The sequence below is a fragment of the Diceros bicornis genome, chromosome 2, assembly GCF_020826845.1.
Source record: "Diceros bicornis minor isolate mBicDic1 chromosome 2, mDicBic1.mat.cur, whole genome shotgun sequence".
Classification (NCBI taxonomy): domain Eukaryota; kingdom Metazoa; phylum Chordata; class Mammalia; order Perissodactyla; family Rhinocerotidae; genus Diceros; species Diceros bicornis.
The window spans coordinates 67578292-67595296 of record NC_080741.1 but is presented as its reverse complement, the minus strand read 5'-3'; the positions used below and the strand labels follow the sequence as shown (position 1 = coordinate 67595296).

General features: G+C 39.9%; 1 protein-coding gene across 7 annotated transcripts in view; it reads left to right on the top strand.

Annotated features, from left to right (window-relative positions):
* Positions 1 to 16000, top strand: part of EOGT (EGF domain specific O-linked N-acetylglucosamine transferase) — a 35155-nt gene extending 19155 nt beyond the window's left edge. For 6 of the 7 annotated variants that reach the window (XM_058562746.1, XM_058562726.1, XM_058562736.1 and 3 more), the window contains 8 exons: positions 2062 to 2154; positions 2506 to 2577; positions 2724 to 2810; positions 3900 to 3968; positions 8201 to 8262; positions 10887 to 11006; positions 12950 to 13052; positions 13862 to 16000. In XM_058562746.1, the coding sequence (XP_058418729.1) occupies positions 2062 to 2154; positions 2506 to 2577; positions 2724 to 2810; positions 3900 to 3968; positions 8201 to 8262; positions 10887 to 11006; positions 12950 to 13052; positions 13862 to 14008 (753 nt within the window). In that variant the 3' untranslated portion in view covers positions 14009 to 16000. The remainder of the gene's footprint in view (positions 1 to 2061; positions 2155 to 2505; positions 2578 to 2723; positions 2811 to 3899; positions 3969 to 8200; positions 8263 to 10886; positions 11007 to 12949; positions 13053 to 13861) is intronic. The other variant, XM_058562755.1, reaches the window with a different exon arrangement.
* Positions 16001 to 17005: the final 1005 nt, after the last annotated feature.

The following is a 17005-nucleotide window of genomic DNA, read 5'->3' as shown; positions in this document are numbered from 1 at the left end:
AGGACAGATCCTATAGCGGGAATGTCTACGTCATAGGTTATGTGACTGTTTAAATTTGAGACATACCCAGGAGGAAATTTTATGTCATCCTTAAGACTATCCAAATATTCTTCAATATGAGACTAGAAAGAAGTCCCTCCTTCCCTTGTGGCAGATTATTCGAAATTGAAGGACATGGAAAAGAACCTTCTAGAGGTGGTTATTACTGAATAATACATGATTTCCCTGAAAATGGATCAGTCAGATTACTATATTTTATTATTAAATTTCCCTTTCAGGGGCTGGCCCAGTGGCGCAAGTGGTTAAGTGTGCGCGCTCCGCTGCGGGCCCGGGGTTCGCCTGTTCGGATCCGGGTGCGCACCGCTGCACCGCTTGTCAAGCCATGCTGTGGCGGAGTCCCATATAAGGTGGAGGAAGATGGGCACGGATGTTAGCCCAGGGCCAGTCTTCCTCAGCAAAAAAGAAGAGGATTGGCAGATGTTAGCTCAGGGCTGATCTTCCTCACAAAAAATAAATAAATAAATTTCCCTTTCAAAGGTATCTAATTTTATCCGAAGTATTTTATCCCAAGAAACTGTCTAGAATCACTTCTTTTAATTGCCCTTTATTTATTCTTGAGCCAGAACAGGGACATGTCATTTTTGATGGTGCTGAGAGGGGCCTTCATTAGAACAGCATTGGAGTAACATTGAAAGAAAGAATTTTTTTTTTTTTTGTGAGGAAGATCAGCCCTGAGCTAACATCCATGCCAGTCCTCCTCTTTTTGCTGAGGAAGACTGGCCCTGGGCTAACATCCGTGCCCATCTTCCTCTAATTTATGTGGGACGCCGCCTCAGCATGGCGGGACAAGCGGTGCGTCGTTGCCACGCCTGGATCCAAACCCCGCCACCAGTAGCGGAGCATGCGCACTTAACCACTAAGCCACGGGTCCACCGTGAAAGAATTTGTTTACCACCGTATCTAACAGTTCTCAATAACTTTGAAATAACTCTGATATGTCAACGTAAATTTTCCTAATCTGAAAAAAGAATGCTATAAAGATAAAAATACATGAACATAATATATAACCAACTGTAGACCTTCAATGTAATCCTACAACATATATTTCATTTGGTTGAATTTTTCAATTTAAGTTATACCATCTTAAAATAAATTGATCTCCCTCCATTAGCTGATGGAGCACATAATTAATTTCTACTTTTCAAAAATGAAACGCATTTGGTAAGTGTACCAGAAAGAACTAGTTCCCAGTCAGAGGCAGCCGCCATATAGAAGTTATGAGCATGGAGTCTGGAACCAAACAGACTGGATTTAATCCTAGCCCTGCAAACGCACCAGGTCTATAATTTAGGCAAATTACTTAAATTTTTGTTTCAGTTTCCTCATCTGTAAAATGGGGATAATGATATTACTTAGCTCATTAATTTTGTGGGGTGGTCTAATGTGTTAATAATCTTGAGTGCTTAGAACAGTGCCTGGGATGTAGGAAGTATGCAAGATGCTATTATTATTATTACTCTTATCATTAATGTTAATGGGGAATTATCACATGTTAGTCAATGGGGAGATCATTTCATAGAATGACATTCATTCTATTTTTAATGTGAAAATTTTCAAGGCATTTTCTCGCTCTGAAATTTCTTTCCAAAAGCGTATTCCATTTGCCTGGATGGTTTCTGCTCACTGAGCATATCAGTGTGTACAAATGGTGATATATGTATGTGTTGTGTGTATGTGTGGTTTGGATAGAAAATTCACAGAAAAAAACCCACAACAACTATAGTTTCAGACACAAGAATAAAAAGGGGTGGGGTGGAAAAACAAAACGCTTCTAGCATACTAAGATTATAATTGGGATGATTATTTGTGATGACATTACATTAAATTAGGTAACTTGCTCAGGCCCCAGATGAAAATCCATTTTTCTTATATGAATTTTATGAGCTTGTTTAGGATCGTTAGTTCTTAATGCTAACAAGCAAATTCCAGTATTTTCTTGTGTTTTTGTAAAGCTATGTTGTATCCTTTTAAAGCCCTAACTTACTTTATTTCCACTTTCAGAGCTCCTATGGATATGGTGACCTGTTCTCCGACACATGGAAAGCATTTACTGATTATAATGTTCTCCATTTGAAAACTTACGATTCCAAAAGGGTACTGGAAACTTGACTGAAATGTCTGTAAATAACTGTCATTGCAGATGACTCACTCATCAAATAAATATTTCATATGAGTTTCTGTTAGCTATCACTATTGATTTCTGACTTCTTAGTTTCTTTTTTTATAATTAGAATCCTCACTGTTATTAACCACGTAACTTTAAAAAACTTTCCCATAGCTTTTCCAAAAACATGAATTTCACTTGAGTGAAATAGTTTGCTATTCAGAATATTTTAATGAAAAACAGAGATTAACTCACATTTATTTTTTGTAATTATAAGTGCTGTTTGGGTGTGAAGGGTGCAGATTGTATTCTCTTACCTTTTCAAATATCTTCCTTCTTAGGTATGTTTTAAAGAAGCTATTTTTTCATTGCTCCCTCGAATGAGATACGGGCTGTTCTATAATACCCCTCTGGTAAGCATGTCGTCGATTGCTAACATTCATATTGACAGAATTTATTCTTGATAGATTTTAAAATAACATTTATATATCACTTGAGAACATCTTAAATAGTAATGTAGAAATATTCATTGTAAATTGAACTATTGTTTTTATTTTAGATATCTGGCTGTCAAAATACTGGATTATTCAGGGCATTTTCCCAGCATGTACTACACAGACTGAACATCACACAAGAGGGACCCAAGGTAATGAACACATTATGGGTTCTCAGGTGGGCTTGACTTTTCACCCCGAATAAAAATCAATACCCGCTTTGCTATTCCACTGCTGGGTGTTTATCCAAAGAACTTGAAAACACCAATTTGCAAAGGTACATGCACCCCTGTGTTCATTGCAGCGTTATTCACAATAGCCAAGACTTGGAAGCAACCTAAGTGCCCATCAAGGGACGAATGGATAAAGAAGCTGTGGTATATATACACAATAAAATACTACTCAGCCATAAGAAACGATGAAATCCAGCCATTTGTGACAACATGGATGGACATTGAGGGTATAATGCAAAGTGAAATAAGTCAGAGGGAGAAGGTCAAATACCGTGTGATTTCCTTCATTAAGTAGTAGATAATAACAACAATAAACAAACACATAGGGACAGAGATTGGATTGGTGGTTACCAGAGGGGAACGGGGGAGGGAGGAGGGTGAAAGGGATAATTCGGCACATGTGTGTGGTGATGGGTTGTAATTAGTATTTTGGTGGTGAACATGATGTAGTCCATGCAGAAATAGAAGTAGAATGATGTATACCTGAAATTTTTACAATGTTATAAACCAATGTTACTGCAATAAACAAAAAATTAAAAAAAAAAAATCAATACCCGCTTTGCAGAAAAAGAAATAATCAGAAGAGAGTGTTTTCTGTGTGAACGATTTCTGACCTGGAGTGATCTGAAATCAGATGTCAGCATCTATGAAAGATAATCTAAGGGGTCGTGGAAGAATGTGCTTTTTTTCCTTTTTTCTTTCCCCTTTCTTTCACTGTTATCTCCCCATCTTCCCCCAAATTCCCACCTGACCCACACAACCTCTGCCAAAAAATCCACACAACCAACCAAACAAAAGTAGTGTAATAAACAGGTTTTGTCTTCTGTGGCTGAAGTGGATGCGTTTCTATTCCCTGAGAGAACTGTGAAGGGATCAGGCTAAAATTGAATAGTTCCATAAATGTATCCTTAATGAGTTTCTTCTCTTTGTGAAAATCACATTTTAGGTTCAGGTGTTCATCTGTCCAGGCATATACAGCATTATTTTGCCTTTTCCTTTTGGTTATAGGATGGAAAAATTCGAGTCACCATCCTTGCACGGAGCACAGAATACCGGAAAATACTAAACCAAAATGAGGTTAGTTTTTGGTATGCATTTTTAATATCGTCATATTGAATTTAACTTCCTTTGACTAATGTGCTTTATTTTTTCACATTGCATTAAATGCTTTGATTTGAAATTATTAGCTTTTAGAAAAGTTTGATGGCTATGCCCAGTTCATTTATTGGATTTCTACTGGAAGTCATCAAACCACCTGTTGCCCAAACTAGCTTTGTTTTACTGTAAACGTCCCTCTGCACCAACAGAGTGGAAACAGAGACAAAAACTGTCTCTGAGTCCTGCCTTTACTGCCGTGGATTGCCAAACATTTTGTCTCTGGACAAACTAGCAGCAAAAATGTGAGAGTATCTTTTGGGAGATGGTTGATGGACTGTAGCAATACTGTGGTATCCAGCGGCAGATTAAGTTGGAAGAATCTCCATCCTTTTTATGACTGTGTGTCTTAGAAATTGTTCACCACTTAGGCTCCCAACTCGTTTCAACAACATTACTCATAAATTATATTTAACCTCAATAAGATCACCATGCAAGGCCTCTGCCTACAACAGCATGGCCAGAAGATGTTCTTGCAATAATAAGATTTATTCCACAAAAATGTATTGCGCACCTGTTATGTGCTGGGCCATGTTCAGGCCCTAGAGCTTCAGTAGAGAAGACAGGTAAGGTCCCTGCCCTCATGGAGCTTATGTTCTCGAGGTGAGACAGACAAGACAAGAAATAAGGAAACAAGTCAGTAAGTAAGGTGATTTCAGGTAGCAATACGTGTTACAAAGGAAATAAATCAGGGTGAGGTGATAGAGACTGGGGATGCAGGTGGAGAGGGGAAGGCAGTCAGGCAGGGCATCTGAAGAGGTGCTGCTGGACAGAGACCTGATCAGAGAAGAAGCTAGCCAAGGAAAGAGCCTCCAAGACAGAAGCAAATGTCCTCTGATGTCCAGAGCTTTAGGTGTTCCAGAAACAGAGAGAACACCAGTGTGGCGTAGCGAGAGAGGTGGCGGTGATATCAGAAGAGATCAGAGAGGTCGGGCATGGTGTGGGGAGGCCATGTGTCGTAACATCCTCATAGACCTTGATGAGGAGACAGATTTTATTCCAGTGTGAGGAGAAGCCACTGTGAAGTTTTAAGTATGGTGGGGTAGGCAGAATAGTGGCCCCCTCAGAGATGTCCATGTCCTAATCCCTGGAACCCATAGATAGGTTAGGTTACATGGCAAAGGGAAATTAAGGTTGCTAATCAGCTGGCCGTAAAATAGGGAGATTATCCTGGATTATCTAGGTGGGCCCAATATAATCACAAATGGGCCTTAAGCTTACCCCACCAGAGAATCTTTGCCTCTGCCTGGAAAACTCTGTTCTTAGCTGGACTCTTCTCACTGATCGGATCTCAGTTCAGCACTTCCTTAAAAGTGGAAGAAAGAGGCAGAAAAGAGAGTCAGAGCAGGAGACACAATGACTGATGACAGAAGCAGGGCCAGAGAGATGCAACATTGCTGGCTTTGGAGACGGAGGAAGGGGGCCTCGAGCCAAGGTACACAGATGGCTTCTAGAAGCTGAAAAGGCAAGGTGATGGATTCTCCCCCAGAGCCTCCAGGAGTGCAGCCCAGCCTCCACCTCGATTCTATCCCAGTGGGACTTCTGTCTCAGTGTCAGACTTCTATGCTACAGAATTCTAAGAGGACAAATTGTGTTCTTTTAAGATGCTAAGTTTGTGGTAGTTTGTCATAGCAGCAAGTAGAAGATGAATACACAGGGAGAGACATGAACTGACTTATTTATTTATTTTTAAATCACGCCGCTGCAGGAGTAGGAGCAGGGAGATTGATTAAGAGCTGTTGCTATGGCCCTGATAAGAGTGTGGATGAAGGTGATGACAGTAGAGATGACAAAATAAATGGATTCAAGATATATCTTGGAGACAGAGCCTGTGATATTTACTGTTGGAATGTACAGTAATCGCATTAGGTAAGGCCAGGAAAGGTATTGAGAATCAAGTGTGAACTCCTAGGCTTTGAGCCTGAGCAGTTTAGTGCAATTGAGATGGGAAATTAGTAGGAGGGAGGTGAGGGGCAGGTTTTGATAGGTAAAAGGTTTTACACAGATTAATTTGAATGCCTAACAGGCTGATCAAAATGACATACTTAGCGTCTCTTCTCGAGATCCATATGGATTATGGAGGACATGAACATATGGTGTAATGAGGCATTGATTGTAAGCTATGTGAATGGAAGAAATGAGCAATTGTGTATGTGTGTGGTTTTAAAGACCTGGAAATAAAAATGTATCAAGTCATGCAGTGTTGGGGTAGATAGATGAGAAGCCTCATGAGCAGGCAGATTGATAGTAAATATTGGTAGAGATAACACATATTGAATGCTAATTATGTTTGAAGCACACTGCTGTGTGCTTCCCGTGCATGTCCCCCAGTGCTCTCAGCAAACTCACGAGGTAGGTATTTTATTATTATTCTCTGTTCTAGACAAGGACACTGAGGCTTAGAGGTTAAAATACATGCCTAAGGTCACCCAGCTAGTGAGCAGAGTATGGGGGATGAGCCCAGGTAGTCAGGGCCTGAGCCTGCTTCTTAACCAGAGTGCTCTGCTGCTCTAACACCAATACATCTCAGAGGAAGCTGACGCACCTTGGTTCCCAGTGCGTCGGGAAGGGGTGGGCTGAGGAACGGCACCAAGCTGCTAGAAAGAAATCCAGTAGAAAGGGGCAGTGCCAATGGGTGCTCCAGTGCAGCCATAGATGTTTTTACATCCGGTCATGCAGATTGCCCAAATGATGTTGCCCAAAGGTGGGATTTGGTAATTCAGCTCCCAACTCCAAGCCAGAGAGCACCCACCTGGCTGCTTTTCTCCCGAGGATTCACATTACTTGAAAGGGCAGCTCTCAGACAAAGAAAGTATCCTTGACTCTGCCTTGATTAGTGAATAGATAATAAAACCCAGATACCCTCATTAAATGATGGTTCATGCAATCCTGCCCAACATCAGGGTTGGAATGATCATGTCAGAAGGGAAATGGCCACCTCTAGAAATTGTGAAAAAGAGTACGCTTGCCGGGGAACTCTCAGAGACACACGATTCCTTACATGTGGGCGCATCTCAATACAAGCCAGGGCTCATGCCGTCTGATTAATTCTCTGCTGAAAAAACAGAATTCTAATCTTCTATCCTCACTCCTTCAACTCCTTAATATAGGCGTATATTCGTGGGAGTCCAGGGGCTGTCGAGAGAGAGAAACTTCCATTGTATGACTCTGTGTGTGTGTGTATCAGGGGTGAGGGTGGGGATTGGATGTTGGTCACTGCCTGTTGCTTTTTATAAGCAGGAGTGTAGAGTGTGCTGGCTAAGAACACAGGTTCTGGGGTCAGATGACCTTGAGTTAATTTTGGCTCTGCCGTTTGCTGGCTAGGAGATCCTGGGAAAGTTATATAACTTCTCTAAACTTCCATTGTATCATTTATAAAATGGACATAATAATAATACTTACTTGGTATGATTTTTATAGGGATCAAGTGACATACACCTAAAGCACTTAGAAATGCCAGCACAGTTTAAGTGCACAAAAAATGATGCTTTTGTAACCATTGATCATCGATGTTGTTGCAACAAGGCAGCAGGATACAAGTGCAAAAATTTCTGGATAGCAGGGACTCACAGTGCTGGATTAAGACGGCCTAATGTGAGGGTCATAGAGAACCCTGGCCATGTTTTTGATAATAGACTAATTGTGCTTTGTTACTTCTTGTTTGCTAAAAGAATAATTGTTTTTCTGTGTAAAAATATTGAAAATGTTTTTTTCTGCCAAGGATTTAGTATTTTCAGAGGATGAAGTCCAAAGCACTAGCGGTTTGTCTGAAATGAGATAATGGATGGGAAGAAAAGCCTTAACATAATGTCTGGAACACAGCCAATAGATGTTGAGAGTTGACAGAGTAACCAGCAAATCGTCACAATAACAACCAACACTTAGTGTGTCCCTGAGCTGAGCACTTTGCTCCCGTGAATTTTCTCCTTTCAGCCTCATAACCACCTAGTGTGGTGAAATTTCAGGGAGGTAGAGTGTCCCAGGGGTGGAGCCTGCATTTGAACTCAGTTAAGGGTTAAAACAGTGGACCTGAAGGATATTAAATACCTGAAAAGTATTTTGTATGAAAAATAAGAAACTTTAGGACTCAAAGGAAAGCAAAACAGAAGAGACGGAAGAAGAAGAAATTCTAAATGTTGCTCTTTTTCCCCCAGCTTGTAAATGCACTGAAAACAGTGTCTACATTTGAAGTCCAGATCGTCGATTACAAGTATAAGTAAGTAATACCCACTCTTGGGTGGACGATGTCATCTTTTGCTTGGATGAGTTAATGGGGCAGAGACAGCACTTTTCGAATGGAAGTTGTTGGCATTTATAAATCTGAAAGGGACAAGCAGAGGCCATCAGTGAATGAAGTGGGCAAGTGAGAACCCTGGGCACAGGGGGCAGTGCTCTTCAGCTATAAGGGGCCTGATGTTGCAACACCGTCCCATTTTTCAAGAGAGGTGATGAGTCCAGATTTTCATTTGAAGTTTCTGAATTTTTAAAAGTCGGCAATTAATTTTGAATTAAAAAAACGTTGTAGGCCTGATTTGCCCTGCTAGCTGCCAGGTTTCAATTTCTGACCTGAAATTAGTTATATGGGAATAGTTTGAGGGTCATAGAATAATATGAGGTTTCTAAACATCTTATAAAGTACTTACATTTCTTTTAAAATTCTGATACAAGTAAAAGGCTTAGAAAGACAGAATACGCCTATCACTTGCTGTCTAGGTAACCCCTGTTGATGTAAAAACAATAATGCTGTAAAGGTAGTACATGTTACTGGTTGAAAAGTCAAGCAGTATAGAAAAGTTCCAAAGGGAAGGTGAAAACTTTTGTCTGCCCTGCTCATCCACCCACAATCATAGTCTTGTTTTCCAAATTGAACACTATGAACAGCTTCTTTCTATGTTAAAAGAGAAAAAGTATACATATACCAACATATGGATGTCTAATATAGATAGGTTTACACTCATTGGTAAGCATGGGAGTTTTGCTCCTTGTTCATCATACATTCGTTCATTTATACAACAAATCTTCGTCGGGTAGCTACCGTGAGCTGGCCACAGGCTTTGCAGCAGGAATCCAGTTATGGAGGACAGCATGGTTCTTGTCTTAAAGACCTCAGACACCGAATACAAATAAATAGCAATCGTAAGACAGCTACCATCTATTGAGACTTACTATTATATTTACCTGCTTTATCTCATCTCACTCTTCCAACAGTCTTGTGAGGTTGGCAAAGCTATTTCCCTTTTACAAATTACACTACATCATGGTGACTACGCTCATTGCCTCATGAGGAGATGTGGGAGGCCAGGAAGAGGGCTGGGCGTCAGGCTGAAAGAACTGGGGAGGGCACCTTGGAGGCTCTGTCGTTGACTGGCTTTTAAGGATACATAGTGGTTTCCTGCCTGTCAGTTGTCATACCGTGTGGTCGCTGTGATGCCGAAAGCTATGCCACTGGTATTTCAAATACCATCAGGGTCACGCATGGTGGACAGGGTTCAGCGGAGCTTCCAGACTAAGACAGGCTAGGAAGAAGGACCTGGCCACCAACTTCCAAAAAAATGGCCATGAAAACCCTATGAATATCAGCTGAGCGTTGTCTGACAGAGCGCCGGATGGTGAGAGGATGGCTTAAAAAGACAGGGCAGGGTTCCACTCTGCTATACACAGGGTCGCTAGGAGCTGGAATTCATTCGCTAGCACTAACAACAGCTAAAGGGTTTTCCCAGATGACGGAAGAATGACAATAAATTCATACTTTGCCAATCTGAGGAAAACAATAGTAACCTAATAGCATAGAGATTTGTGAGTCTTGATCCACAGGCATTTCCCACAACTGACGACTCTGGGGTGTTGTTCACCTAGGCAAATGCCCACCCTCCCTTCAGCATCAGTTGGCATTCCTGGAGAAACTGGGCACGCACATGGTGCTGTTGTCTTCCTTTCCCTACGTGGGAGGCGGGGTTTCTGTTCTACCGTGAGAGGAAGCTCTTTAAAGAGGAGAAGCTGATTAGGAGGAATTTGCTTTCTCTTTTTAGATCCAAAATAATCTTGGTCCTTTATTTTTCTTTACCTTTGGTAAGTGGACTGGGAGATCTGATTCCATTATGTTTATTCAGGGTGTTATTCTCCAGCATTTCTTCCCAGCCTCACTTCAATGAACTTTTTTGGCACTGATTTTCGGTTCTGAGTTTGCACATCTTTCAGTGTCTTGAATTCAAAGGACAATTTTACAGTCTTAAAGTGCATACAATTGTGGATTAGTCTGTTGCAAGGGCAGAAAAATGCCCTGGTAGTATCTGAGATAATTTTAGGTGTACCCATATGGCATTGAATAACTCAAATCACACAGGAGGAATTTATTTTCTTTAAGAAAAAATCTTTTTGTTATCTTAAGGAAGTAGTTTTCAATTTGGTGCTAGTATATCATGACACCCCTTTAATGCTTGCTGATTTCACTTTTTCATAAAGAGAGAGCAGGCCTCAGGCTCAGGGCTTTGCCTTGCAATGGTATCTACCTAGATTAGAATAACAGTTTGTAGTTTGATTATATCTATTTTTACAATTTTGTTTATGTCATGTGTTACTGGTTTTCCATTTAAGACAGCTATAAAAGTTTCTTTCTAAAATAAGTGCATTTAAGAAAAAAAGGTGAGCTTACTTAAAAAACGTTATTAAGTAATTAAGTTATTAATTACTGGAGTTGGGTTGAAATTGGCAAAAACATCATGGTGGCGTTTGATTTAAATCGGGAAAGACACTTGTATAAATATTTTTATCATGAGTCATGAGCTAACTCAACTTAGTACTTTCTTCTCCCCATCTGTCTTTTGTTCTGTATGTTCACAGGGAACTTGGGTTTTTAGATCAGCTAAGGATCACACATAACACGGACATATTTATTGGAATGCACGGAGCTGGTCTTACCCATTTACTTTTCCTTCCAGACTGGGCTACTGTGTTTGAACTGTAAGTGTTTGGGGACAGTTTTACATAGAGGCAGCTCATAATGCTTTTTATGCACGCTAAGACTTTCACTCAGAGCATCAAAAGGCTTAATATTTAATCATTATAGGAAGTCATGTCATATAGGCATCTGGAAACAAAAAAAGATCTAAAGCTAAAAATGTGAAGTCTGTAGCCTGCCATTGCTCTTAACAAGCAAACTATCCCTTCCTCCCCCATCTCAGCATGGTTCGAGAGATGTGAATCTGTGATTTCCTTACTCTGAGTTTATTCCTGTGTGCCTCTCAAACTGTGAGCATCTCCCTACACTCAGTGTAGTGTAATTATTGTGTTAAAGAGAACCTGTGTGTTGCACACCCGTGTGCAGAAGAGCATTATTCACCATAGCCGAGATGTGGAAGCAACCCAAATGTCCATTGACAGATGATTGGGTAAATAAAATGTGGTGTGTACATACAATGGAATATTATTCAGCCTTAAAAAGGAAGGATATTCTGATACATGCTACAATATGGACAAACCTTCAGGACATGATACTAAGTGAAATAAGCCATTCATAAAAGGACAAATACTGTGTGATTTTCCTTATATGAGGTACCTAGAGTAGTCAAAATCTGAGAGACAGAAAGTAGAGTGGTGGTTGCCAGGAACTGGGGGGAGAGAAGAATGGAGACTTGTTTAATGGGCACAGAGTTTCAGTTTTGCAAGATGGAAAATTTCTGGAGATTGGTTACACAACAATGAGAATGTACTTCTGCTGAACTGTATACTTGAAAATGGTTAGGATGATAAATTTTATGTTATGTGTTTTCTACCACAATTTAAAAAAAACCCAAAAACCAGAGATTGAGAACCTGTATGTCTTGTGAAGGACACAGCTCCAAAACACAAGCCAGCCCCTTCCCCTAGTGCTCACTGATTAAAGGGAGACTAAATTCCTCAAAGTGAAAATGGTTTTCCCGGGGTGTTCCTCTAACTCGAAGGTTGGTTATGGAGACGTGGCCTTCTCTGCCTTAATAATTCCACTCTGGACACCATGCCCCATCTTTAGTTCTTGACACACCAGTAGCAATTACTGTTACCTGATTTCCCCCTTTGCATCTAAATATCTTTATTTTATGGTTTCACTTTAAAAATGACTTGACTCAGTATTTAAATGGAAAACTGTTTAGAAAAAAGTTGTCATGAACTTCCAACACCCTGCAAAAAACATTTAAAAAAAATTGTTAGGGAAATAACCAGATAATTGTGGATTCTATCTCAGTTCTTCATTTCCCCTAGAGATAAAGAGGGAGGGAGGGAAGAAAGAAAGAAAGGAGGGAAGAAAAGAAATGTAATTGAGAAAGCTCAGGCCTTGGAGTTCAACAGACCTGGGTTCAATTTCTACTTCCTGCGCTCATGAGCTAAGTGACCTTGGACGTGTTACCTACCCCAAGTCCACTTCCATACATGTAAAGACTGGGGTATTAGGAGATAATATCAAGTTTATAGGCAGTTGGCCCTCTTGATAAAAGTCAGTCCCCTCCATTCCTTGTTCCTATTTTGTTTTTTAAAAGTTAAGGTAATCAAGGGGCCGGCCCAGTGGCGTAGTGGTTAAGTTCATGAGCTCCACTTCAGCAACCCCGGGTTCGCAGGTTCAGATCCCAGGTGTGGACCTACACACTGCTTGTCAAGCCATGCTATGGTGCATCCCCCATACAAAATAGAGGAAGACTGGCACAGAGGTTAACTCAGGGCCAATCTTCCTCACCAAAAAATAAAAATAAAAAAAGTTAAGGTAATCTAGTTATGAGGATATTTCAAAAATAATCTCCCTCAGTCTTGTTTACTGTTTACAAAGCCTTTTGCAAGAACATATTTGGAAGGTGCATTTTTTCCCAGAGAATTTTTGATTGGGCAAAAACCCAGGACAAGAGCCTCATGTGTGGATGCCCTCATATCCTTAGGTACAACTGTGAAGATGAGCGCTGTTACTTAGACCTGGCCAGGCTGAGAGGGGTCCACTACATCACTTGGCGAAGGCAGAACAAAGTCTTTCCTCAAGATAAGGTAAAGTTCAATGACAAAACTCGCCTCGTTTTGCTTTTTAATTGGTTTTAAGTGTCTGATTATTGACACAAAAAGCTACCATTGAACTTTAAAGATAAACTGTTCTCTGGAATAGTGAGTTTTTGTATTTTATATTTGCAAATTGAGGGGAAAGGGAAATTAATCATTCTATATCTTTAATGTTGATAAGACAACTTCATGAAATTTGGGCCTGGAAAGATCTATTAAATTATATATAGGCAAAGCAGCAAACTATAGACCAGTGGGCCAAATCTGGCCCACTACCTGTCTTTTTTTTTTTTTTTTAAAGATTTTATTTATTTATTTTTTTTCCCCCAAAGCCCCAGTAGATAGTTGTATGTCATAGCTGCACATCCTTCTAGTTGCTGTATGTGGGACGCGACCTCAGCACGGCTGGAGAAGCGGTGCCTCGGTGCGCGCCCGGGATCCGAAGCTGGGCCGCCAGCAGCGGAGCGCGCGCACTTAACCTCTAAGCCGCGGGGCCGGCCCCCACCACCTGTGTTTATAAATAAAGTTTTATTGGGACACAGCCTCACTCCTCCGTTCATATGTTGTCTTTGGCTGCTTGTGCACTTCAGTGGCAGAGTGGTCTAATTGTGGCAGAGACCGTGTGGCCCACAGAGCTGAAAATACATGTCATCTGGCCCTTCACCGAAAACCTTTGCCAACCTCTGATGTAGAGCGTAAATTAAAACAGTTGCTTTGGCCAAGGTAAAATAATTTTCTTCCCCTTCAGAAAGCTACGTCCTCAGTGACTGATGGATTTGTGTTTTGGTTCGTTTCTGCAGGGCCACCACCCAACTCTGGGGGAGCATCCGAAATTTACCAACTACTCTTTCGATGTAGAAGAATTTATGTACCTTGTCCTTCAGGCTGCAGACTACGTTTCGCGACACCCACAGTGGCCATTTAAGAAACAGCGTGATGAGCTGTAAATACGTCGACTCTTTTGCAAAAAGGGAGTGTGCAAACGCTCCACCACCCAGACTCACAGTTCAGTCAGTAAACAGCCTGTCATTTCCTAGCCCCAAATTACCTCTTCTATACCAAAACATGCCTTCAGGATGTTACTTATGTATTTTATAGTCTTTAACTGTTTCATGTGATTTTTGTGCCATTGCTATTTATCAAGATACTATCTTTGCACTGAACATTTTACTTTTTATAGATCAAAAATTGGGCATGGGCTCACTGGTGTAATTTCTTCTTAGGGATACCAAAGTTTTCAACTTTCTTAGCTTTAGAATTTGTAAATGTTTTTGTAGAATCGCGTGGGATTGTAACTTCAGAGTGTTCCAACTTATTTATGATGTCCCTGAGTAAATTCACAACAGCTCTTTTATTTGCCATAATCTGTTCATAACACTGCGTTAAGAAAGGAAAACACACACAACACAGCACACACACGAGTTGTGATTCTCGGTCCCAAGCTATAGGACCATGTTTTGGATCAAACAGTGTTATAAACAGATCTGTTTTACTCTGTTGGTCAGAGTCCAAACTAACTTCCACTGAATTCTCTGCTCTATCTTTTTAGTCAACTCCATCTTATATGCATCAAGAACCTGAATAAACCGTGGTGCTGCATTAATTTATATTCACATATTTCATAATGCAAATCATGTTTTCCCGAAATGTAACAACTACATGTGATAAAAACAAATTAGAAGATTTTTTAGGACTGTTTTGTGTACCTGCTAGCTGGTTTCCACTGGTTCCTTCTTAGCTGTGGAGATCATTAATATATCAAATCGTGGTTTCCGTTGTTTATGTATTTATAACTGCATATACCTGTGTGTATGCGCCTACCTCTTGTGCATGGAAATATTCCTACCTTTGAGTTTGCAAACTTCAAATTAGCCACATGAAGAGAATTTTTCCCTATAAAAAAGTAAAGCCAAAAAAAAAAAAAAAAAGGTAAAGATACATGTGAACTATCCAATTCAAAATGAAAAAGAAACCATAAGAACCTGCCATTGATTAAAAAGAATATCTGAAATGCAGTCTCACTCTTTGAATGGGATTCCTTTCTTTCTGTTGATGAACTTTCTATTTAGCAGTAAAAAACTATGAATTTATTTTACTGCAAAATGTGAAGTTTACACTTTATTAACGCTTGAGTAGTCTAATTGAGAGACTAGTGACTTGTATTTTTTAAAGTACATAAAAGATTAGTAGATGACAGCAGAGCTAAGAATTTTTTTTTTTTTTACATTTTATAGGTGTAAAAAAAAGAAGAATATGCAACAGAGAGGTGACCCAAGAAACCTAAAATATTTATTATCTGGGCCTTTACAGAATAAGTTTGCTGACTTCGGCTTTAAAGGATTATGAATAGTCTTCTAGGGTTTAGGAATATTTATTAAAATATCTGTAAAAAAAATAGTGAATCACTGTAGCAATAGCTTTGATTTGGATCTTAAAATTGTGTAAAAAGAATTACAACATAAGAAGTTTTAAATGAGTGATATTGCTGCTGTTCTCTGTGCAGAATACTGAGTACCCGCTAGGTTATTTCACATAAAAGGATTCATAAGGGAATCTTGCACTTTTAGTCAGAAAGGTATAAATACCTGAAAAAATTATCTGAAAAAAAAATTATCTTCTTACCTCATTTTAAGAAGCTTATTGGAATGTGATTCTATAGATTAGTGAGAATTTTAGAAATTGAGAACAATTTCATAACTATTATATTGAATATTTTGCATTTAAAAAGAATACATTTTATGTAAACAAGAAAGTACATTTGACACTTTATGGAATTAACTTTTATCAGACTTTTTTATGGGAGCAAAAGAAGGTCTTCAAATTGTTATAAAGTTTAAAATGTAAAGACTGCTCGTTTTATTAACTCTTTTAAAAGGATGCATTTCATTGTAAATTTGGGGTATGGCTTTGGAATAAATATATTTTATTTGAGTATTGGACCATTTTCAAGGTTTTCTGTGTTTGAATATATATGCTTGCTTTTTTGGCAATCTGGTAGCTCTAAATTACAAAATTAAGTAGCTCACTGGTGAAGAATTCAGTTTAAGCAAAAATTTTACCTTACATTTATTTAGCAGTTTTTTATATGGTGCTTTCACAAATGTTACATTGCATAATCCTTCCAAGAATGACGTAAGAGTTAGTGTTTATTTCTTTTTTTTTTTTTTGTGAGGAAGATCAGCCCTGAGCTAACATTGGTGCTAATCCTCCTTTTTGCTGAGGAAGACCGGCTCTGAGCTAACATCTATTGCCAATCCTCCTCCTTTTTTTTTCCCCGAAGCCCCAGTAGGTAGTTGTACATCATAGCTGCACATCCTTCTAGTTGCTGTGTGTGGGACGCGGCCTCAGCATGGCCGGAGAAGCAGTGCCTCGGTGTGCGCCCGGGATCCGAACCCAGGCCGCCAGTAGTGGAGCGCGCGCACTTAACCGCTAAGCCACGGGGCCGGCCCAGAATTAGTGTTTCTGTTTTGCATGTGAAGGAAATCAGATGTTGTTTAAGGGACTTCCCTAAAGATCACAGGTCTTCTGATTCCACATCCGTCATCTTCCCTTCATTTGCTCACTTGTTTGTTCAATAAAGATTGATTGAGAAACGACTATGCACCCGTTACTCTTCTGGGTTCTGGGGATACAGCAGTGGAAAGAACAGAAAGAAGTCCTTGCCTTCATGGAGTTCCCATTCCGGGGGCGACACATAAACAACATAAATAAATAAAATATACTGTGTGCCAGATGCTGATACATGCAATGGGGAAAACTAAGGCAGGAACAAAGGATGTGGAGCTCTGGGGTGAGGTGGAGTCCAGCACACTTAAGTAGAGAGTCAGGGAAGTCCTCACTGAGGTGACATTTGAGTCAAGATTTGAAGTAGGCAAGGGAGGAAGCAATACAGATAACTGGGCAAAGAGCAATCCAGGAACCCAGAACAGTATGTGCAAAGGCCC